Source organism: Erinaceus europaeus, chromosome 21, assembly GCF_950295315.1.
Source record: "Erinaceus europaeus chromosome 21, mEriEur2.1, whole genome shotgun sequence".
Lineage (NCBI taxonomy): Eukaryota > Metazoa > Chordata > Mammalia > Eulipotyphla > Erinaceidae > Erinaceus > Erinaceus europaeus.
Genome location: NC_080182.1, coordinates 2892390 through 2917289, shown reverse-complemented (window position 1 = coordinate 2917289; position 24900 = coordinate 2892390). Strand labels below are relative to the sequence as shown.

At 54.0% G+C, this 24900-nt stretch overlaps 1 protein-coding gene across 3 annotated transcripts in view; it reads right to left on the bottom strand.

Moving 5' to 3' along the window:
* Positions 1-24900, bottom strand: part of CHCHD6 (coiled-coil-helix-coiled-coil-helix domain containing 6) — a 236273-nt gene that overhangs the window by 28651 nt on the left and 182722 nt on the right. For all 3 annotated transcript variants that reach the window (XM_016189914.2, XM_060180275.1, XM_060180274.1), the window contains one exon: positions 5904-5974. In XM_016189914.2, the coding sequence (XP_016045400.1) occupies positions 5904-5974 (71 nt within the window). The remainder of the gene's footprint in view (positions 1-5903; positions 5975-24900) is intronic.

Here is a 24900-nt window from a genome sequence, read left to right as displayed (position 1 = left end):
AATGTGTTCTCTTCTGAGAAGCCTTCCACAAGTCTGAATGAGAATGACAGAATGAAATTACTTGGGAGAGGGAGAGAAGGAGGGAGAGGGAGAGGGAGAGGGAGAGGGAGAGGGAGAGGGAGAGGGAGAGGGAGAGAGGGAGAGAGGGAGAGAGGGAGAGAAGGAGAGAGGGAGAGAGGGAGAGAGGGAGAGAGGGAGAGAGGGAGAGAGGGAGAGGGGGAGAGGGGGAGAGGGGGAGAGGGGGAGAGGGGGAGAGGGGGAGAGGGGGAGGGGGAGAGGGGGAGGGAGGGGAGTGGGGGAGGGGGAGAGGGGGAGGGAGGGGAGTGGGGAGGGGGAGAGGAGACAGAGAGGGAGAGGGAGAGGGAGAGGAGAGGACGTTCCCTTGGTGGAGCCTTTACATCCTTAACTGCCCAAGTGCAGTCAGATTTGAGCCCTTTGCATCAAGCGGGAGCTCCACGCACAGCCAAAGGAAGCGCTGTGAATGGTGGATTGGTGTTATGGTGTCTCTGCCCTCTCTGACTGTCTCTTTTCTGTCTCCACCTGAAATGTGAAGATCAAACCAGCTGGAGGAGCCGTGGGCTCACACGGGTGCTAACCCCAGCGACAGGCACACGTAAACTGTGTGAAGGCATCTAGAGACCCAGACCTGCTCTGATCTGAAGACCAACGTCAGGAAGAGAGGGAAACTCTGGGGGCGGGACAGCTCATTCTCAGAGTCCCTCATCCCCTCAGAGTTCCTCTCAGCTAGTAGTGCAGGGAGGGAGGCCAAAGAGTCCAGCCAGGACTGCAAGTCCCTGCCCTGCTCACTGGACATGTGCCCCTGGGCCCATCACTGCACCCTCCTCATCTCCCTCCCTCCAGGACAGGAACAGTGCTCCCTGAGGCTCTGTGTATACACAGCAGGAGATGGTTATTAGTAATGGCAGCCATCTGAACCACTCTGAAGCCCGAGCTCCTTTCAAGAACCAAAAAGAATTGAATCAACTATTGAGTTTGCTAAAAAAAAAAAAAAAAAAAACAAAGGTTTCTCCCCCTTATATGTGGCAGGCAGGCAGCAAGAGAGCGATAGAAGTGATTTTCCTTAAACCTGGGGTGTGGGCGGGGAACCCTTGATTGGGAGATTTCCTGAATTAGCAAATGATTGTTTAAAAAAAAATGGCGTTGTAAATGCCACGGTCTAAATGCCAACAGCTGATATTAGGCTCCCCGGCAGTGATATGAGGGGGGTGTTCTTCCAAGGCAGTGGGGCGTCTCTTAACAACTGCGAGTAAACTGGAGGTTGCCTAGGTGGATGGCCATCCGTCCATGTGCTCGTTCATTCATTCTGCACAGGAACAGCGGGCCGACCGCTTGCCAGGCACCATACGAGGCGGTGGGGCGCGTGTGACAGCTAGACAGCTCGGCGGCGCTGCCAGAGACGAGCTCCCAGCATCAGAGGACTGACAAACAGCGTTTTAAAATTAACTGCACATAAGGCAGTTGCCCAAGCCTTTATCAATGACAGTAATGAGCTGTGAATGGCAATGAGCTTGAATCCCAAGGCCAGCGGGGGACTGCGGGGGGATGTCTGGGGGGGGGCGGTGTCTGGGGGCCCTCACCTAGGCCTGGACTTGGGGTCTCTAAGGAGCAGGGGTGTGAACTCCCTCCTGCTGGCTGCTAGAGGGAGAAAGGGCAGAGAGAGCATTTCAAACAAAGAAGCCCTCCTGTGCAAAGGCCCTGGGGCAGGAAGAGTGGGCTGACCGTAGGGTGTTCAGTAACCTGAAGGCCTGTGACTGGAGGCTGATGAATGAGAAGAGAGAGGCAGGAATGAAACTCAGACACGGGGCTCTGTCGCCTTATTAGATTTCCCCTGGATCCCAAGAGCAGGGAAATGCCATTTCAGCTTTCTGCCTCTCCTAACACAGCACTTAAGGGATTGGCGTCTATAGAAGCACAGCACTAACTATATCCTATGGATTTTCGGGTCTGCTTTTGCTGTCCTGTTTTGGGAGGACCTGGGTCGAACCCAGGGCTGTGAGTTTGGGGTACATGTGCTCCATCTCTGAGCGACACCCCTAGTTCCCTAAGTTGAGATCTGCTTTGCTTTCATTACATTTCTGTTCAAAATCTCCCCCTTTTCCTTTGATTCTGTCTTGGGCTCATGGGTTGTTTTAAAATATATGGTGTTTAATGTCTCAATATATTTTTTTAACCAGAGCACTTTTTTTTTTTTTTTTTTTTTAACCAGAGCACTGCTCAGCTCTGGTTGATGGTGGTATGATGCTGGGGATTGAACCAGAGACCTTTCCTGCCTCGGGCATGAAAGCCTTTTTGCAGAACCACTCTGCTGTCTCCCCAGCTCCTCACCTTTTAAAAGGACACTTTCCTAACTGAATTCTGCTGTGATCAGAGAACACAGTCTGTAGCCTCTTTGCTTTGGGCACAGGACGTGATGTGCTCTGGGAGATCTTTCTGGGTGATTGAGAAGAAAGTGGACAGAGGACAGGACTAGCAAGCCTGAGGGCCCCAGGTTTAATCATTAGCATATATATGCCAAGAGAGTGCCCTGGGCTCTCCTTAAAAACCAATGAATGAGTAACAATCCTAAAGAATACGCATTCTAGGCTGACAAAATAACTCAGTCGGCCAGGGCATCTACCTGAGACCCAGGTTCATGCCTGGTCCCCACCACACTGGGGGAAGCTCTGTTCTGTCCTTCATTTCAGCAGAACACAACGATTCTTTCTTTCATCTCACTGATGACATTTTCACATTGTCACGTGGCTGCCGCCTTTCTCTGGAGAAAGCTGTTGGCATTTTGATGATTCCTGCTCCCCGTCTGATGCTGGAGGCCTCCTCCCGGTGCCTGGTTTGGCTGTTATGATCGGGGCTCTTGAAGCAGTTTTGCTACGCACTGTCTAGGTGTCGACTTCCTTTGCTTTGTTTCCGGCTTGGGGTTCATGTCTTAGGGTTTGGTGTCACCACGTTAGATTTAGAAATTTCTCAGGCATTAGCTCTTCAAATAAAACGCGACCTTGTCTTGTCTTTCCTCCCCTCTGGGGTTTCCGTTACATTTATTACTGTGTCTCCTGCGTCTTTATGGGAGTTTTTGTTTTGTTTTCTGACACTTTTTATTTCCATTTCCACGAGATAACCTAAGCTTTCTCTACTGAATTTTCAGTTCACTTGTCTTCTTGCTTAATGTGTTAAGTCTGCCTTAAACCTATAATTTCAAGCACTGCATATTTTTAAATTCTAAAAATCCTTGTGGACTCTAGGGTGGGTGGGAAGGGGGGGTGCAGTTCTGGTTTTTGTCCCCCATTTTCTTGAGCTCATTAACTACAGGTAGGTGGAGCTCACCTGAAGGCTGGGGGGTGCAGTTCTGGTTTTGTCCCCCGTTTTCTTGAGCTCGTTAACTACAGGTAGGTGGAGCTCACCTGAGGGCTGGCTTCTAGCCCCTGGTTTCCCCTCAGTCTTTTTTTTTTTTTTTTTTTTTTTTAATATTTTTGTTTATTTATGAGAGAGGCAGGAGAGAGAGAAAGAACCAGACATCACTCTGGCACAGGTGCTGCCGGGGATCGAACTCCGGACCTCATGCGTGAGAGTCCACCTCCCGGACCACCCCTCCCCTCAGTCTATTTCTTCACACGCCCGGTGATCCGACTGGATGCAAAGCTCTATGGAGACCTGGTACAGAGGCCCTGGGATATGCAGTCACACTCGGCTAACGGTGGGGCGCGTCCTGTGGAACGCTCCCCCTAGGTGGCTGTTTCTGTGCAGATGTTAAGCCACCTGTCATAAGCATGTTCTGAGGTTAGTGAAAACACAGAACTCCTGAACTGCTTGAGAGGCTGAGCTGACTCAAGTTTGACCTCCTGTTCTGACAGAACTCAGGCTACTTGTGACTCACCCCTAGTCCCTTCGTATCACTTTCTAGAACTCTCCTTTTTTGGTGAGCTGCAAAATGCTATTTTTCAGCGTCTTCAGCTCGGAGAGGCCTGAAAGCCCCACTCCACCTTTCCCGACCTTTGATTTATTGTCTCAGCCTCTTAAGTAGCTCAAGAATCCTAAAGGCCCATAAAGAGGAAACCCAGCTTCTATTCCTTTTATTTGTTTATTTATTTATTTATTACATTTATTTACTTTGAATAGAGACAGAGCGAAGGGGAAGACAGAGAGAGAGACGGAGAGAGATACCTGCAGCCCTGTCTCACTGCTCGCGAAGCCTCCTCCCTGCAGGTGGGGTCAGCCCACCACTCTTTAGGTCCCTTCTCTCCTGAGCTCTGGTCCCGCAAGTCCCAGTTCCCTTGATAGCACCAGGACCCAGAGTCACGTTGTCTCTCTCCTCCAAGCCAGTGCCCCTGCCAGAAATGCTTCTGGAAGCTTCTCAGCTTTCTAGTTGAAACTGTTTGCTGGCTTCCCAGCCTCCCTCCCTGCACCAACAGCTGGCAGGAACTCTGAGGGGCAAGTGACTCAAGGAGCAAACAGCCCCCTCCCCACGGTCTCCTCTTCAAGCCATACTATATTTTGGTCCCTCAATGCCTTCATAAAGTCTGCTCCTGTCACTCAGCAGAGTGGCAGCAACAAGTAGTCTAGGCGAAGCTTGCCCTCAGTGGGCACAGAAGCAGCCATGTGGCTGCGGCCAAAGGGGAGAGGTAAGCCCACCTGCCAGCCTCAGCTCCTCCCCCTGTGAGACGGACCCCACGGTAAATAAGAAGGTTCCTTCCACTGCCTGGCACCTGCGGCTGGCGCTCAGTCAGCGGCGGGACTTCTGAGCGAAGGATTCTGCGCAAGCTCCAGCTACAGGACCACTTCACTCCCGGCAAAAATACACTCACCCGTCATCTCCTCAAGCAGCTCTGGGGTGCGAGGCCACACGGCAGCCATAGCTGGGGAGCATGCTAGGGGGTGAGCTCACTCAGCTGCGTTTCAGATGGTCCTCTCACTCAGACTGGGAGGCAGCGACGGACAGGGAGACAGATACACCATGACACGCGGACTTCCCGCCATGCTACAGCTGAACTGCTGTGCGTGGCGAGGCACGTGCTCTGCCTAGTGAGATTCTCTCCGGCCCATGTGCGACAGACTCAGGAATGTTCCATCCCTCGGGGTCCATGAAGTGCAGCCTGCTCGCTCACACCCAGGCTCTGTGGGACCCCAGCAATCGGGGAGGCACGCCACAGGCTGGTGCTGGGCCACTCCGCCTCTCCGCAGAGTCCCCTGTCACCCACTGCTTTATGCCTGAAAGTGCAAGTCAGCCACCTCCTCTCCCCAGGTCCACACTGCCGTCAGTCCTGTCACCTCCTAGCCTCCTCACAGAGCCCGCATCTGTCCCCTGGCCTCTCCCAGCCCCTCACATAGGTCTCTGGGGCAGCCGTGTTAGTGAGCACTGTGTTTCCCCCTCTCAGTGCCAGGCCCAGCCCTCGCCGCTCTGCCCTGGGAATGGTCAGCTCAGGGAGGGGAAGTGGGGGGGTGCCTGGCTGCATTCCTGGGTGAACAGACCCTACAGAGAGGCAGAGGGTAGTGGTCGGAGCCCCCTAGCTAACTTACAAGGCTCTGGGGGGGTCCGAAGTGGCCATGTGCACAAGAGGACCCAGCACAGGCCTAGCTCTCCTCCCCCGCACAGTCAGCACTCAGCACCCCAAGACCCAGTGCTCCTGGAGTAAAGCAGGACCCACAGTGGGTGTCAGCAGAGGTGGACAGGCCTTCCCAGAAGCTCCCACAAAGGGGACAGGGCAGCGGTAGCCCTTCCTTGAGGGTACTGGGTCTGATGTGACTGGCAGTCTGCCCTGCTCCGGTTCCCCAGGTAGCTGAGGAAGACTGGGGTTTGTTTGGTCGCTGGCAGGGGAGCGGGTGTGGGGCCACAGGCGAGGATGGGTGCAAACACAGGCTAAGCGCATGGAGGCTAAGAGACAGACTCTTACTTTATCTTGCATTCCGCTTTCGAGGCCGCCTCGTGGAACTGCTGCGAAGACAGTCTATACATCTCAGCGCTCTGTGGAGAGAAAGACAGAGCTGGTCAGCCGGGGCGGGAGCATCCCTCCAGCTCCCTTGTGCACGGACCTAGAAACCTGGAGAAGCAGAAGCTGGAAGCACAGGGACCCCGTGGTTCAGGGGCTTATGATTCAGGATTCCTGAACTAAATCTGGCCCACCACCTGACTGTGTAAATAAAGTTTTATTGGGATCCAGTTGGCACTGACAATTCAACCACAGCCTACGGCTGTTTTGGTGCGACAGTGGCAGAGCAGAAAAATCTTTCTTCTCTGTAAACAGAAAGGTTGGTGAGGCCTGATGTGCTCCTTATTTAGACGCGGAGTCTGCTGCCCAGAGAGGTGGAGTGGCTTGCCTCACACGACGAGGCAGGGTCAGCAGGACAGCTGAGGGGTCTGCATCCTGGGCAGGCGTACGCTCTGCTGCCCCGTGGATAACAGCCCCGTTTCCACCACGACCACTGCAAAGGGTCCCGACACCTCCTGAAGTCACCTACTGAGTGTACACGTTGCGTATGGCACAGCCCGGGTGTGGGGCAAGACGGAGCTGGTTGCATCCCAGCTTCAGAGGTGGGTCGATTTCTGCCATGTTTCTGAGAGAGACTGACACAGACATATCTGCTCAGTCTGCTATCAGGGCTCCCTATCACAGGGATGGGACATAGCAGGTGGCCCGTGACGCCGCCCACCCAGGCAGAGAGGAGCTGTCCCCAGCCACCCAGCACTGCTGCTCTCCTGAGCCCTGAAGTGTCTTATGCAAGAGATCTGGATTTTGCCTCCACGGGACTGGCATTTAATCCACACTGGCTGTCCTGGCATGAGGAGCAGGGGCACAGATCAGCACCCCCCCCCACACACACACACTGTTCCTTGCAGATGGTCTGCTGTGACATGGGGGAATGGTTTAGACTCAGTCTGAACCTCTTCTTCCTGGGCCATTCCAGGGGACTGTGTGGTCCACAGCCCTGTGGTTTCATTCCCATGTTGGCCCAAGCTGGCTAGGTTCACTGGGTAAGTCACTGGCTTCCTTGAGCCTAATTCCTGGCTCAAAGACAGGGCTCCCTCGTGGGTGGTGGGGGCCATGCCAGCTGGTGTCAGGCTGGTAACACCCACTGTGTCTGTACTGTGGAACTTTCTGGAGCTACCCCATGTCTTATCTAGGCTTCCCCATCTACCGTTTCCTTTCCCACGGGACAGTCCCTCTCCTCCGGGCACCTTTCCCAGACCCAGCTGTCGCCAATATCCTCAGCCCAGGTGGGCCATGTGGCACCTTAGCTCTGACATCTGGCCTCCACACACAAAGTCAGGCCCAGACTTGAGTGTGCGGTCAGTGAGATTTGTCACAGGAAGCACCCACAGGCCAAGAAGTGGTTGCGATTAGCCCGATGCTGCTTCCTCTATTGTCTCACAGAGTGACTCAGAGGAATTCCCCTTCCTGCCCTGACCCACCCTTGCTGCCACCTCTCTGCCTGAGCTGACCCAGGGCCCCAGGACCTGGCACTGGGCCCCGGACACAGAGACACAGAAGCTCTGGGCCTTAGCCTCGGCAACCTGAGCCGTGTGTCTAGCAGGCCTTCCTGAGGCTGTGGAGGGCACCAGAACGGGGCACTGCACAGGCTCCCAGACCACACCACCGCCAAGAAGCTCCCAGAGGGCCCGTTCCTACTGTGTCCACCACTGTTCACACCGAGTGTCTGTTGGGAGCCAGGGGCCCCTGAGGCTCACATGTGACTCCTGTCACAGTCAGAACGGTGACTGTGGAGCCAGGGGCAGGGCACCGGGAGGACAGCCTGGCTGAGGCTATTCTTGGCAGCTGGTATCTGAATCAAAGCCTTCTTTATTTATAGACATCAAACAATATATATTTAATTTTAAACATCATCTTCATTTATTGGATAGAGACAGCTAGAAATCAAGAGGGTATGGGGGGACTGAGAGGGAGAGAGACAGAGAGACACCTGCAGCACTGCTTTTCTTACTAAGCTTTCACCCTGCAGGTGGGGACTGAGGGTTCGAACCTGGATCCTTGCTCATTATAACATGTACGCTCAACCAGATGTGCTGCCTTAAACAATTATTTTTGACAAAGGCATTTTAGAGAGACATTTATTTTGATGAGAGCGAGGAAGACCAGGGTACCGCACAGCCCTGGCTGATGGTGGTGCCTGAGACTGAAGCTGGGACCTTGAGCACTGAAGTTTTGTGTTCTAACACAAGAACCAAACACCTGACTTTATTATTTTTTATTACTTTTTTTAAAACTTTATTTGATAGGACAGAGAGAAACTGAGAGGAAAGGGGGGATGAAGAGGGAGAGATCCCTGCACGGAAAGGACTCCACCAAAAGAAGGAAACTACGGACTAAGGCCTCTGATGAACACTGACGTAAAGGCCTCCAACAAACCCTCGGCTAATCGAGTCCAGTGATATGTCAAGAGAATAAAACACCAAGGTCAAGTGGGATTCATCCCTGGGAAACAGGGATGGTTCCACATCCACAGGTCAATCGGTGTAGTCCACCACACCAACAAAAAGAAAGATAGAAGTCACAGGTTCTTATTAACTGATGCAAGAAAAGCACCTGACAAGGTCCAACACCCATTTATGATAAAGGACTTCAAGAAGCTGGGAGTGGAAGGAGATTGCCTCAACGTAATAAAGGCTACATATGACAAACCCATGGCTAACGTAATGCTCAGCAATAAGAAAAAAATGAAAGCTTTTCCCTAAAGTCAGGAACTAGGCAAGTATGCTCACTCTCACTACTTCCATGAATCTAAGTTCATTTCCCACATCTAGGCTCGACCGGACCTGCCAATATACGCAGAGATCTTCGCCCACCCTGTCCAACGCTTGACGTCTCGTCACCCAATCTGGTCCCCTACGCCTACACTGAACTTCTCTGTTCCAGACTCTTGGAAACAGAGTCGGCAGTCAGCTGAGGTAAAGAACAAACACCTCATCACAGACCCCTGCAAGCGTCAACCCGGCTTTGACCTGGCACGTTATGATCGGGCCCTCCTCAATCGCTATCGAACAGGCCATGGCCGGTGCGCCGCTATGTTCCATCGCTGGGGAGCCAGAGACGACCCGAACTGCCCCTGTGGCTCCAGACAGACTATGACCCACATAGTCAATGACTGCCACCTCTCCAGATTCAAAGGAGGTCTCGAAACTTTACATCAGGCTCAACCTGACGCTGTTGACTGGCTACAGAAGAAGGGCAAACGCTAGAAGAAGAAGAACTACTTCCATTCTACATAGTCCTAATGTCCTTGACGTCACAATTAGGCAAGAATGAGCTATCAAATGAGTTCAGATTGGTAAGGATGAAGTGAAACTACCATTATTTGCAGATGATATGCTATTATACCTAGAGGAACACAAAAACTCTACCAAAAAAAACTATTAAAAATCATCAATAAATTCAGTAAAGTAGCAGGTTACAAAAATCAATACTCATAAAACCGTGGCACTTCTTTATAGAAAAGATGGGTCAGAGGAAACGGAACTCAAGGAAGCAATCCCATTTACAATCGAATCCAAAAAGATAAAATACCTAGGAATAAACCTAACAAAGGAGGTGAGGGACCTTTTCAAGGAAAACTTTAAGACACTGATATAAGAAACAGAAGATGGGGGACCAGTGGCAGCGCAGCGGGTTAAGTGCATGTGGTGTGAAGCGCAAGGACCGGCATAAGGATCCCAGTTCAAGACCTTAACTCTCCACCTGTAGGGGGGAGTCGCTTCACAAGTGGTGAAGCAGGTCTGCAGGTGTCTGTCTTTCTCTCCCCCTCTCTGTCTTCCCTTCTCTCTCCATTTCTCTCTGTCCTATCCAACAATGACGACAACAACAATGGCAATAATAACAACAACAGGGGCAACAAAATGGCTTCCGGGACCAGTGGATTCGTAGTGCAGGCACTAAGCCCCAGCAATAACCCTGGAGGAAAAAAAAGAAAAGAAGAAGATGACACAAAGAAATGGAAGAATATCCCCTGTTCATGGACTGGAAGAAAGATATCATTAAAATGGCCATCCTGCCAAAAGCAATCTATAAATTCAATGCACTCTCTATTAAAATTTCGATGACATATTTCAAGGAAATTGAACAACAATCAAAAAAATTTCATAGGGAAGTATAAAAAAAGCCCCACCATAAATAGCAAGAGCTCTCCCGAGGAAAAAAAGGAAGAAAAAGTCACAATTTCTGACTTCAGTTTATATTACAAAGCTATAGCAGTTAAAATAGTGTGGTATTGGGGAAAAAATGGACATGTGAACCAATGGGACAGGATAGAAAGTCCAAAACTCAACCCACATGTGTATAGACACATTACATACAATAAAGGGGCCAAACTGCCCAGTGGGAAAAGAAAGTCTCTAATTAACGGTGTTGGGTGAACTGGACAATCACATATAGAAATAGGAAACTAGACCACTACCTAACACCAGGCACCAAAATCTACTCAAAATTGATCAAAGATCTGGATATTGGACCTGAATCTACAAAATACATAGAATACATCGGTGAAACATTTCAGGACCTTGACATTAAACAAGTATTTGGACAAGGGTAATGGAAACAAAACCAAAAAGAATAAATGGGACTGTATCAACTTGAGAAGCTTCCACACATCAAAATAAAATTTCATAAGGATAAACAGGAAACCCAGCAAATAGGAAAAGATGTTTGCACACTACTCTTCAGACAAGCGGTTGATATTAAACATCTATAAAGAACTTATACAGCTCAACAAAAAGAAAAAAAAAACATCCCAATAAAACGTGGGTAGAACATATGAGCTCTCTAAAGAAGAGATGCACATGGCCCACAGACATATGTGGAAATGCTCCAAGTCACTCATCATTAGAGAAATGCAGATTAAAACCACACTGAGATTCCACGTCACACCTGTGAGAATGGGCTCCTTCAGTACAATGAGAGAAGACGGTGTTGGATGTGGAGAGAGAGGAGCTCTGTCACACTGCTGGTGATGGGTGCAAACTGGTGCAGCCGTTATGGAGAACAGTGTGGAGACGCCTTAAACAAATACAAATGGAAATATCTTATGGTCCAGTGATTCCACTGCTAGGCATTTATCCAAAAGATACAATACTGATTTGGAGGGACATAGGTACCCCCATGTTCATAGTGACTTTATTCATAATAGCAAAAACTTGGAGACAATGACAACGCCCTTTGACAGATGGCTCTATAAAAAAGTTATGGCACACAAACTCAACGAAGCACTACTCAGCAATAAAAAAGATGATATTGTGTCCTTTGGGATAAAGTGGATGGAACTGACGAGGACTGGGCTTAGTGAAGCAGTTTTGCTCATATGCAGAAAATAGAGAATTGAGTATGTGAAAAAAAAAGTCAACTTCTATCTAAGACTGTGGGAGGACTATAGAGGTTATCTCGGGGGTGGGGATGAGGACACAGACATTTAGTGATGGGAGTGATGAGGAAAGAAACTGTACTGTAAATGATTACTCACAGTTGAGAAAGGGAGAGAGGGAGAGGGGTAGAGAGAGAGAGACAGACAGGCTGCAGCAACACTGCTTCACTGCTTATGAAGTTTTCCCTCTGCAGGTGGGGTCCAGTTGGCTTAAGCCTGGATCCTTTGGCATGGTAATACACACCTAACCAGATGCACCATCGTCCAGGATGGGGCTGCTGCGTCTGGCCTAGAATAGGTGCTCAGTAAACGTCTGCAGGAATAAAAGGCAAGGGCACCAACGCAAGCAGGAAGCAGTGATGGAGTGGGGGTTCCGGGAGGAGGGGGTGAGCCAGGAAGAGCAGGCTTCTTGGGGGAAAGCCATGCTAGGAGACTGAACAGGAAGCAGTGGGTAGCTCGGGGGCAGGAGGAAGAGGGAGTGAGGCTTTTCTGGGTGGAGGCCGTGTGAAGGGAGCTGGGTGCTGAGGCTGGAAGAGTCCAGTGGGGTCAGGCCCTGAGGAGCGTTGGGTGACCGGCCAAGTACATCTATCCTATGAGGTAACATTCACAGCTCTTGAAGGGCTGTAAGGCAGAGAGAGAGGGGGAGGGAGGGAGAGAGAGAGAGAGAGAGAGAGAGAGAGAGAGAGAGAGGCTGCAGCAACACTGCTTCACTGCCTATGAAGTTTTCCCTCTTCAGGTGGGGACCGGTTGGCTTAAGCCTGGATCCTTTGGCATGGTAACACACACCTAACCAGATGCACCACCACCTGCCCCCGACCATATTTTTCACTGGGCTGGATCAGAACACTGCTCGGCCATGTCTGGTGTTCTTCGTTTCTTTGAATCTGTGTTCATGTGAAGCTGGGAGTCGAACCCAGGGCCTCGTACATGGAGAGTGTGCTTTACCACTGAACCACTTCCATAGCCCTGATCTCAGGAGGCAGGAACAGAAGGGATGGCGGCAGGCCCGAGGTGATCTGTCTGCCCCTGGCCACCCAGCACCGAGCACTGCCGCTCACTCTGCAGTGCTGCTCCAGCGTGGCCTCGGCCCCTCCCTCGAGTTGCATGTGCTCGTCTGCTTGGGCGCCTGCTGTCCCACGGGGGCGGAGAGGGCTCATGTGGCTCCCGGTGGCCCCTGGCCTCAGCTGTTGACACCTTCTGCTCAAACAAACATGGCGGGAAGACACATCTTGGCTTCCATCTTTGTGGCTCATAAGCCTTTCTCCAGACTGAATTCTAGTCATCTTTGCTTCATTTTTTTCTTTTTCAATATAGTTTACTTTTATTTATTTATTGGATAGAGACAGAGAGAAATTGAGAGGCGGGGGGGGGGGGAGAAGAGACCTGCAGCACTACTGCACTGGTCACGAAGGTTTTTTCCCCTGCAGGTGGGGATGGGGGAGTGGAGGCTTACACCTAGGTCACTGAACATGGCGGCATATGAACTCAACCAGGTGTGCTACCACCTGGTCCCTCAGCTTCCTTCCCTTCCCACCCCCCTTCCTTCCATAGCTAGGACCTCCTGCATGAGTGATTTTGCTACCCTAGAACAAATTTTAAACCAGAGAGAGAGATGGGGGGAACAGCACTGGAGTTTCCTCTGGTTCCACAGCACCTCCTGTGTGGTGCTGGGGCTCAAACTTGAGCTGATTGCATGCCAAGGCTTGTGCCTGCCAGAGAACCATATCTGGCACTGATTGTATCTGCTCGGAAGAGTCAAAATTTTGGGTCACAGGGCACATCCACCTGTAAGGAGAGGCCTCTTATAGTTGGGATGCCCATGAGCCCAGAACAGGAGGCGGCAGTGGTGTGTGGGGAGGGTAAGGGAGCTGCCAGGTGACCGGGAGCTTGGCAGGGAAGGTGCTGGAGCGAAAAGCAGCTTGGCTGGGCTGGGAGGAGCCGCTCACCTGCAGGCAGGCCTGGACCCTCGCCCATAGGTGAACAAAGGTTTCCTCTGTGAGCAGGGCATGGCAGGGCGGACGAGCAGGTCAGGAGAACTCTCTGGACGGTGGCGTGCAGGACTGGGTGAGGCCCTGGGAGCTCACAGCTCCAGAGCTGGGGAGACACCTTTGAATGGAGCCCCACTTCCCCCCGGGAGCTAGCTCTGGGAGGCACTGTCCCCAGGCCCCGGAATGCCCGGCGCTATTTTTTCAGGATGACTGCCTTCTCCGGTCAGACACCAGCAGCCGCCTTCCCCCTCAACCCTGCCCCCCCACCCCACCCCCAGCCACTCGGAACGCTCATCTGAAAGCAGAAGGCCTGATCTCCATTAATTAAATCTGCCATTAAAAATTAAATAACGTGAGTAAGAAGGTGTGAGTGTTATCTCTATGGGTTTCAAAAGTCACAGTGTTTCTTCAATTACTTCCCAAGCAGTTTTCATATTTCATCCTGTCTGATTTCTCCAAGGGCCTGGATCTGCGAGATCAAAAGCGAGTGTGAGGGTGAGGAGAGGTGGGAAAGGAGGAGGAGGCCCCACAGCACCGGGGGAGCCTGTAGGGGAGGGCTGCCAAATGTCCCACAGTCCCTGAGGGGGTGGCTCTGGGGCGGGAGGCACCTATGACTCCAGGCGCCAGGCGTCTTGGGAACCAGAGCAGAGGGACGGGCCACGTGGGTCTGGCTGGACTGGCAGAACCAAAGTCAAGAGCATTCTGGTAACAAGGGTGGGCAGCCAGGGCAGCAAGATGGGTAGAGACCCTGGAGTCTTAGGAGCTGAACCTGAGTCTGGGTCTGGCTCCCCATATGTCCACCTCAGGTTAGCGCCCAGGCCACCAGGCCTGCCCCCTCAAGTGTCCTCTCTCAGCGGAGAGCAGCTGGAGCCTCCTCTGCAGGGTTTCTTGGGAGTTGGCACAGATGCCAATGAGATAATGCGTAGAAAACGCTCGGAACGGGGCCTGGCACACAGCGCACAATAACTGTTTCAAGAGCTTAACACCCGAATGCATGTTAACCAACAAGGGCGCTTGGGAGAGGGGCTGGGGAGCGCTAAGAGGCTGGGGGTGGTGTTCTCCAGGGTGGAGACAGACAGAGGGAGGGCCCTTCCTGGCTTTGGCTCATCCATCTGTCCCAGAGCCCAGCACAGAGAAGGCCTGGGAGGAAAATGCTGAGTCACCAAAAAGCCTCATCATCACAAGTGGATCCAAGAGCAGATTTGGACGTGGTCGTTCAGGCAGTCGATCAACAGGCACAACTGAGCTGCCACTCTGCACCAGAAATGTTTCGGGCCATCAGCACGGGGTGGGTGGGGGGGCACCTCTATGCTGAGGGACTCCCAGACTGGGGAGGGGTGCAGTTAACACAGGTGTGAACAGGGGCCAGAGGCAGCTGCAGGGAGTCAATGAGACTCAGGAAGTTTTAGAGAATAGTTTAGGAGCACGTGGACAGGAGTCACTGGTTGCTCTGTGGCCCAGAGCACCACACATCAAAGAGATGGTCCTCCCGGAGACCTTCCCTCCTTCCCAGGCTCTCCCCCAGATCCAAGACCCCCCACAGCGCTTCCTGTGACCCCACCCCCAACGTCCACCCTCCTCTTTATCCTACCTCTGCTTCCCGACTCCACGAGCCTGTGTGGCAGCTCCCCAGCCCTGATGGAAACTGTACTTTGCCTATGTCCCCTTCCTGCTGTCCCGCTCAAAGACCCCTGAGCTCCTTGGCTCCCAGGGACTGACAGTGCCAACATGTCAACTCCCAAGACTGGAACGTTCCAGAGAGTCCAGAGACACTCTAGCTCTGCTTCCAGCCTTGGTGATGCTTCCACACAGCTCCTGACTCCTGGCATCCCACTGTGGCGGGGGGGAGGCGGGGGCATGGCTCTACTCCGGTGGTTTGGCCAGGTCGGACAACAGCTGCCCGCCAGCCCTGCTGCTCCTGCCTGCGGTATTTCCTCCGCAGTGGAGCATCCCCACCTTCTGGGCCCACTGCAGAGTCCGCAATGACACAGGAAGAACACTGCCTGTGGCTTTGTAGTTCCTGCCCTTTGGGAGAAATGCCTATCTTCTCTGGGGTCCCGGTTGGCTTGGCCCACTGGGGCTGCTTCACTTGTCCCCACAGGAATCTGGAATGTCAAGCCCTGCCCAGACCTTGCCTTCAAGAGTGAGCAGTCTGGGCGTGGAAAAGCAGGAGAGCCCTAAGAGCCAGGGGAGTTGCTGAGCCAGAACGCCTGTTTCAAGCCCACAGGGAGGCCTAAAGTCTGAACCATACGAACAGGCAAAGAAGGGTTTGGGGGAGGCCTGGGCTGGGGGCAGGGCACGTGGCACGTTCTCCGGAGATCAGGAGGCCCCGGCAGAGCTGGAGGATGTTTGAGGGAGAGCAAGTGCGGGGAGGGGACTGAAGGGTCTGACTCCATGCAGGCCGCTGGGAGGCTGACAGGAAGCTGCTCCAGCACCTGACCAGGGTGGGTGCTGGGAGCCGACTGCCATTCTGGAAGGATCGCTGGCTGCTGGGGAACAGGGCAGCTGGCCCTCCTGGGGGTCAGGTGACCGAGGGGTGACCTACAGAATGTCTGACATGGGGGGGGGGGCAGAATCCTGCAGCACTGGCCCTACTGGATGGGAAGGTTCAAGGAGACAAGGTGGGGGACACATGACTAGTACCATGGGGCTTCCAGATCCCAGGCCGAGGGCCTCACTCAAACAGGCTTGGTCAGGCGCACCTGGTTGAGCACACACATTACAGGGCACAAGGACCCAGGTTCCAGCTCCCCACCTGCAGGGAGGACGCTTCATAAGCAGTGAAGCAGGTCTGCAGCTGTCTCACTTTCTCTCTCTCTCTCTCTCTCACTCTATCTTTCCCATCCTCTCTCAATTTCTCTTAATATCTATCCAAAAATAAAATAATTAAGAGCAAAAGAAGGAAGAGAAGAGTATTTTCAAATAAACAAGCAGAAAGTCGTGGCCACATGCTGAGCCCCCTCTCAGAGCCACGCCTGCCCTGCATCAGCTGTGCTCTTCCATAATGCTCCTCCCACAGGCCCTCGGCCCTCCTGCCATTCCCATCTTGCCTCCCTCAGCCACCTGCAGGACAGCGACCTGTCTGTCAGTCCCACTCCTGGGGTCCCCCAGCAAGCCAGCAACTGGATGCAGGAGCTCTGCTACCTTCAGCAGTACTGTCACTTGAGCAGGACTACTAGGAGCCTGCACCTTACTCACTGGGCCCCTGCTGTCACCTCCCCCACCCCCAGCTTCTCCTCTACACACTGTGGGAACAGTTTTCACACCTCATTCCCAGCTCCCAACTTTCCAGTCTCCAGAGCGGGCCTCCCAGACCCAGATCAGCATCTCAAGACCCAGACCAGCATCTCAAGATGCTCCCTTGAGATTGGGATCATGCTAATTAATGACCAACAGCAGCCAGGACACTGGACTGGCAGTGACCCGCCCTCCCCCCCTGTGCTACCGGCCTCTCTTGTGACTTCCCCAGTCCACCTGAGCCCTGCCCAGAGCGGCCCCTCTTTCGCCCAGGCCTCTGCTCCTTTGTGCCCCAGTGGCCCGCCCATTTCCCTGGCTGGGCTCAAGGTTTCACCTCTAATGCCCAGGAGGCTGCAGGGAGAATGAAGCAATGACACTTGACCCTGGCTCTTGACTTCTCCACCCTGCCTCCTCCTGGCTCTCATCAAAGTCTGCCTCCTCCTGCCCTCCTCACCTCTGCCTCCAATCCCTGGCTTCTCCTGAGGCACACCCCCAGAGGAGCCCTCCCCTCCACAGCACCCCCATCTTCCCATGCAACCCTTTCCCTGGATACCCACTCCGTGTCCTATGTCCCAGCACGTCTGGCTGGCTGCTCGCTGAGCCCTGCCCTGGCGGGAACTGCTAACGGGAGTATCTGCTGGTGGCTGTGGGTGGTGGCCGCTCAGAAGGATTTGCACTTGTGACATGTCACAGGCAGATCTCTCTGTCACTCTCCAGGCCCAAATGGGGCCTCTCCTGTGGGTGTGGCTGAGTCCCCTGGCATTCCAGTCCCTTCTGGGTGATGGGTGGGTACCGGGGCAGGATGATGGGCTCCTCTCTCCTTACAAGGGGGTGAACAACAGAGCTCTCGGTCCCTGGATCTCTACACACACACACACACACACACACACACACACACACACTGCAAGTACTGGCTGAGGCTGAGCTCATTAGTAATGGCTGCACAGGGGTTGAGATGTTCGATTCACACTGAATACTAAGCACCAGACACTGGCCCTGGGGGTGGGTAAGTGTTGCTCTTCCCTGGAGAGTTTTTCATTGTGGGGCACTGAGACTGCCTGGGAGAGGCTCCCCCTTCCCCAACCCCTCCACTCTTGGTGACTTATTGGGTGGCCCAGGCTGGAAAGGACAGTAACAGCGTGCTCCAAAGGCAGTAAACACACACACACACACACACACACACACACACGCACGCACTCACACACACACACGCACACTCACACACTCACGCGCACACACACTCACACACACACACACTCACACACACACACACACTCACACACACGCGCACACACACACGCGCACACACCCGCACACACACGCACACGCACTCACACACACACTCACACGCACACACTCACGCACACACTCACACACACGCGCACACACACACACAAACACGCACATGCACTCACACACACACGCGCGCGCACACACACACTCACACACACGCACACACACACACACGCGCGCACACACACTCACACACGCGCGCGCACACACACACACACACGCACACACTCATACACACATGCACACTCACACACTCACACACATGCGCACACACACACACATGCACACACGTTTGGTTTTAGCCTCCAGTTGCCTGGGAAAGGCACATACCCAAGGAGTGTGTCAGGAGATAGGAGGCTGTCTGAACTGCAGGGCTACTCAGAGGTGCAGGGCCCATGAGTCTGAAGGGAGGACTTTGTATCAGAGAAATGGGATTCTGCAGCTTGCAAAGTGGCACAGCAGACAGAGTGCCTGACTTGCAAGTATGAGGTCCTGAGTTTGATTCCCGGCATGACATATACCAGAATAATGATCTGGTTCTCGCTCTCAGTCCAATGAAAAAAAAAATCTTTTTTAAAAAGCTGGAAGGAAGTAAGGAAGGTAGGAAGGAAGGAGGGAGGGAGGGAGGAAGGGAAGGAAGGAAGGAAGGGAGGAAGGAAGGAAGGAAGGAGGGAGGGAGGAAGGGAAGGAAGGAAGGAAGGAAGGAAGGAAGGAAGGAAGGAAGGAGGGAGGGAGGAAGGAAGGAAGGGAGGGAGGAAGGGCCTGCGAGACAGCTTGCCTGGGAAGATGCCTGTCCTGTCCTGTGTGAGACCAGGTCCAACTCTGGCCCCACTGCACTAGGGGATATTTTGGTGCAGTAGCGTCTCTTCTACTGTCTTTTTACCTCTGTAAAGAGACACAGCTCAGCTCAGGCTTATGGCGGCACCAGGCATTGAACCTGGGACCTTGGTGGCTCAGGCATGAAAGTCTTTTTGCTATCTCTCCTGCCCTGTCATTCTTTCTATCTGAAAAAAAAAAAAAAAGTCAGCCTGGTACAATGAAGCCTTGGTGATAGGAAGAAAAAAGAAAAAACAAAACAAAGCAAAGAACCCGCCTTGAATGGAGAGGAGGGCTTTCAAGAAAATCATTCTGCAAGAAGGGTGGAAAGATCAAAGCCTTGTCCAGAGTGCTGTGTGGAACAAAAAAGCAAGTGCCTTTCCTGTCCAGTCTGCAAAAGGCCAGCCTTACTTCAGCGCCCAGCCGGCCAGGCCAGCTTTCAAGGTCTCTAACCCAGAGCGACAGCAGCCACGAGGGAGGGCAGAGAGGGCAGGCAGAGGTGTGCTCGTGGTGAACAGGACTGACAAGGTAATCTCATGCCGGCACCCGCACCCGCACCGCGTGGCGGAGACAGGCAGGGCCGCCGTGGGGCCGCCATGGGGCTGCTGTGACACATGGCTGGTGCCTCTGCAAAGGAGCCTTTGGCTCAAGGAGGATCTGAGCGCTTTGAAAACAAAAGGCGCAGAGTATCAGCAAAGATTAAAGTTTTGCTTTTGTTTTTCAGTCAAGAGACAGGAATGGAATTCCTGGAATTCCAAGCTGTGCCTTTGCTGGGGATGGGACCTGGGAAAGATGAGGCAGAGTCTAGTCCTGGAGGCGCAGGAAGCAGACAGAGGGGCAGCACGCCTGGCTGCCTGTGAGCCAGGAGCTTCCTTCTGACACCCTGTCCTCTCGCTCGCCCTGGGGCCCCAAAGGCCAAGGAGACAGCTCCTTTAGGTATGCAGCTCCGATTCTGGAGACCTTGCTTCTGGAGACCTCATTTTCCCATGGGGAGGAAAGCCGATTCCAGCCCACCCTGCCCCCAGCCTGCCCTAGACAGGTGGGCAGTACCTGGCTTGTGCCCATCAGAGGTTGGGGGCGGGCACCAGAATACCCAGCAGCCCAGTGTCTGGCCCAGACCTGCCCCACAGCCAGCACAGGCTCTGCGCCTGCACAAGTCAGGCCTCCTCTGGAATTTGTTTTAATAGCACCATATCTGGTTTGTTTTTTTTTTCCTCTTTTTTCGGTTGAACCTAGGGCCTGTGCATTAGTGATGCCCCAGGCTGTTTTCAAATGGAGAGAGAGACAGAAAGAAGGAGAGAGGGGAGACACCAGAGCACCAAGGCTCCCCCCTTAGCCAGCAGGGCACAGTCTTCCTGTACTAGCTCTCCAACCCTTATATCTGTATCTACCTCCATCTCTGTTTTTTTTTCCTTCCTTCCTCCCGCCCTCCCCCCACCTCCCTTTCATATTGCCATTAGGGCTATGCTGGGGCTCGATGCCTGCAAACAAATCCACCACTGCCAGTAGCTCCCCCCACTTAAATCAGACAGACGGGAATTAAGAGAAAGAGGGGAAAAGATGTCGCGGTACAGAGAGCTACCAACTGCACTGCTTCATGGCTCATGAAACTTCCCTCTGCAGGTGGGGACCAGGGGCTTGAACTGAGCATGGTGATGTGCACACCTTTTGGTTGTTTAGACCTGAGAGCCATTGGTTGGGTCCTGCTGGACTCAGCTCACCTCTATTCCCATCTGTCCCTGTGGCTTTGAACCTGCAATGCGACACACCTGAGATGCTTTGGGGCAGCTGTGCCTGGGTGCTTCCACACCAGGCTGGCAGCGCATGTCAGGGTGTCCTTCATCTGGGGGAGGGGGCTCTGGAACTCCTCACTTTTAATGAGGATGGGGTGGGTGGGTGGGGGTTCTCTGTGCAACTGATGGTGAGGGTCCTGCCTCTCAGGAGGGGAGCCGGAGCCAGAGGCTGGGAGTTCGAGCATGGCTTGGCCACCTAGCAGCCTTGTGCCCGTTGAACCTCTCGCCGTTGCTGTTCTGCCCAGTGAGGAGGTTGAGAGGGGAGAGCGAGGCACTGCCGGGGACAGGCTGTCCCTGTGGAAGTGCCAGTCATGGGGCTACTTTTCACGGGGGGGGGGACGCCTGGGTCTCCTCTCCAGCACACCAACCGCCTCTGTCAGCCACTCAGTCGCCCACCGAGGCTCTGTGGAGTGTGCACATCTAGAATGGGCAGCGGCCAGGACAGAGAACAAGAGAGCCACGCACCATCCACCAGCCGTGAAGTCCACGGGGCCGCTCCCCTGAGACGCAGAGGCCAACCGCAGGGCCTCACACATGCAGGGTGGGTGTTCTAGACACTGAGCCACCTCGCCAGCACCCCCGCCCCCACTGACCATTTCCAAGGGGAGATCTCGATGGCAGTTAGCCCGCTGGGAGGACAGTGCACTCCCTACCTCTCAAGACACGCCGGTGCTTGTTGGAGTCACTGTTTTCAGTTCTGTGGGGAAGGTGCCTGGGACTGGCAAGACCAGATCTCACGATCATTCTGCCTTTACCTTTCCTGAGGCACTGCCAAGCTGTTCCCCATACTAGCCAAGACGTCCTCTGTTCTAGTCAAGCTCCTTCTCTGACCCTGCCAACCGCATGTGGAAGGTCTCAATCTCTCTACACCATCACAACTCTTATCTTTTTTATTTTTTAAAAAAAATATTTATTTATTTTCTCTTTTGTCACCCTTGTTGTTTTTTATTGTTGTTGTAGCTATTATTGTTGTTGTTACTGATGTCGTTGTTGTTAGATGGGACAGAGAGAAATGGAGAGAGGAGGGGAAGACAGAGAGGGGGAGAGAAAGACAGACACCTGCAGACCTGCTTCACCGCCTGTGAAGCGACTCCCCTGCGGGTGGGGAGCCGGGGGTTCGAACCGGGATCCTGATGCCGTTCCTTGTGCTTCGTGCCACGTGCGCTTAACCTGCTGCGCTACCACAACTCTTATTTTCCTTTGTTATTATCATTATTATTATTGTTATTATTTAATCGCAGCCATTCTAGTGGCTGTATGGTGTGTCTGTTTTGACCGTGGCACCTAGTATCTCTTCACGTGCTTGCTGGCCATTACTAGAGCTTTGGGGAGATGCTCAGTGGGGTCCTCTGCTTGTTTTTAATTGTCTTTTCGCTGCTGTCAAGTCATGAAAGTTTCTCTGATCTCCTTTGTTCTCTGTTGTTCCAGCCAGAACTTTCCAGAAACCTCTTCTCTACTCCCTCACTCCCTGGAGGCTTCCCAGTCTCTGTGTCCAGACCCGGAAGTGCAGCGACTTCTTCGACATCCTGGCTCCCACGAGCCTCGCTTCAGAGCTCACCTGATTTGCCCACAGTGGGCCCCCCTGTTACTCCACCCCCCCAAACTCCTCCCACACACCTGCCCAGCCTCGTGGCACACGCTCACCCAGTGACTCCTCGCTCCACTTCCCCAGTTCCTGGCACCTTGTTGGACAACACCCGCCTCAGCCTGCCGTCCAGTCTCCGCGCCGCTCCTGCAGCTCCCAGAGCCCTCCCAAGCCCGAGCGCCACCCCCACACCTTGGCCAGCGCCACTCCTGCCTTGGCATGCCCCTCCCAGCTCCTTGCTCTGAAGGCTCCTCCAGCTCTTCCTTTAGATCTGATTCCAAGGCTGTCTCCTTGGAGACGTGTCTGGACTCCTCCAGTCCAGGCAAGCAGCCCCTCTGCTGGGCTTCGCCCACACTCTGTGTGATACACGGCGTGCACATGCCCAGCCTGTTCCCCTGCCCCCCAGAGGCAGTGTTAGAGACAGTGAGGCATGGGCCTGGGTGCTGGGACCCGCACCCACGTGCAAGGGCAGGGCAGACAGGGACACACACCTGCAGCCGGGCCCACCCCAAAGTCAGCCCCGATCAGCCCGCTCTCTGGAGACCTGTGGCTCCTGCTGCCTCCCCGCTCCAGAGCCCACCCCTGGCTCCACCAGGTCAGGGCAGGCGGCCACAAGGAAAGCCGGCGCCACCAATACAGTCTCACCGATTCCTAGCAACAGAGGCAGGGGGAGGGCAGGCTGGGGGTGCACTGACAAGACCAGAAGAACCCAAAGGGACCTGGCCTCCAGCCCCTGTTTGCTTCTTTGCCCCTCTCCACAAACACCTTCCCATCTGGGGGTGGGGGAATTACTTCCTAAACAAGCCTGTCCTTACCCCTTCCCTAGCAAACCTCCTGAATGCATTTGTGGCTGGGAGGCCCGGGTAAGGTTGGGAATCAGCAGGGAGCAACAGAGCCCATTCCGGGGCCAACCCTGGACGACTACCACCTGGACGGCGGGGTGGGGGGGGCTGACCTGAGGGGGTGTGGCCTGAGTGCACAGGGAGGTCCCACAGCTGGTGTCTGCCTGGCATGACCCCCATGAAAGGTGTTAGGTCACTGAAGGATGCCCCGGGGCTGTGGTGTCTCTCCTCTCTCTTTCTATATGAAAAAGAGGCCTTCAATGAATAAATTCCCTGGGAGGAAAAAGGGGGAGAAAAGAAAGAAAACACACAAGGTGAGTGTTCCCTCCCTAGGTGCTGGCCCTGCTCCCTGAGTCCCCACGTCCTCTTGTGTCTCGGCACCTGTTGTAGGTGCTGCTGAGGTCATAGCCTGGTGGGGGCAGGAAGGCTGAAGCCTGGACCCGCCAGCCAGGCAGCCAGAGCACAGCTGTCACTGTCACTATTTCCACTCAAGGCCCACTGGCTCTCCCCATCCTCTGAGTCACCGCATGTCCCCGCTCGGTTTAGGCACAGCTGTCTTCTGGAGACACGGCGGCCTTGCCAGGTTGACACTCCCAGGGACTGGGACCACCCAAGCCCTGGCAGGGACAGGAGAGGAGCTGGTTCAGCAAGTTATAAAGGACAGTCACCCTCCCCCTGACATTGTCTTCCTGTCCGTGATAGGCTGTATCCGGGGACATGGCCCAAGCAATGGGGCCGGGATCTGAGCAGAGAAGGAGACAGGACCTCTCTCCCTGCAGGCTGGGCTGGGGCTTCCAGACCTCTGCAGAGTGGTCAGTGCAGTGCACGCAAGGGGGTGTTTGAGGGGCTGCTGTGGTGCTCCTGGGCCATGGCAGAGTCTGCTGAAGGGTTTATGATTGGCCTTGCTAGTCAGTTCCCCCCTCCACTTATTTCTTAATAACAGAGATGGAAGCAGGGCATCACTCTGGTGCATGCAATGCCAGGAATCAAACTCAGAAGCTCATGTATCTGTGTTCCAGCCACTGTACCACCTCCTAGGCCATGTCTTTGCTGCTCTTCACTTTGAAGTAGAGCACAGATGTGTTCACAGGTTAAGGCTAACAGGCCTTTCTGTGTTCACAAATACACACGTCATGAGCTGGAAACTGAAACGGGCCCTGTGGTTCCGATCCCATCCCTATCCTTGAGTGACTGACGCTCCAGCAGGACAGACGGACACACACACACACACACACACACACACACACACACACTAGGTGAGCATAGAGGGGGTGACGGGAACCAGTCGGTGTGAAGCCCCCTGTCCCTGCCCCCCAGCCTGAGGATCAGGGAGAGGTGGCCAGAAGGGAGGCAGTCAGTGAGCAGAGTGGGGCCTTTCCCCACTAGTGAGGAACTCTAGAGGCCCCTCACTTCTCTACCATCCTCCCAGGAGGATCCATTAGGCTCAGCTGCCAGGCTCTTGTCTGAGGGGACACGTCCTCTGTCTGTCCTGTTGTGATCGGGGTTGGCACTGAAGGCAGTGACGCCCCAAAAGCATGAGCTGCACAAGCTCCCACAGTCTGTCCACTACTAAACATGTCTAGACATGCTTAGACAGCAGCATGAGGACGACACAGAACACGTGAGGGTGGGCCCCACATGGCTCTGCAGGGCTGGCCTCACTCTTGAACCTCCAAGGTGGGGGAGGGAATGTCCCAGAAGCATCCTACTACGCTATGCACGCTGGGCCATGGAGGGGTGCTATCATGGGGGAGGGAATGTCCCAGAAGCATCCCACTACGCTATGCACGCTGGGCCATGGAGGGGTGCTATCATGGGCACCAAGAAAGTAGTGGAGGGCAGCAGTTGGCAGGGCCCCGTGGCCAAGTGCCCCCCACTTGGGAGCTGGGGGACCCTGAGTCACACTCTTACATCAACACGCGCTGACCGGGTGGCCACTCCTAGCTGTCCCCACCTCCCACTGTTAAAGG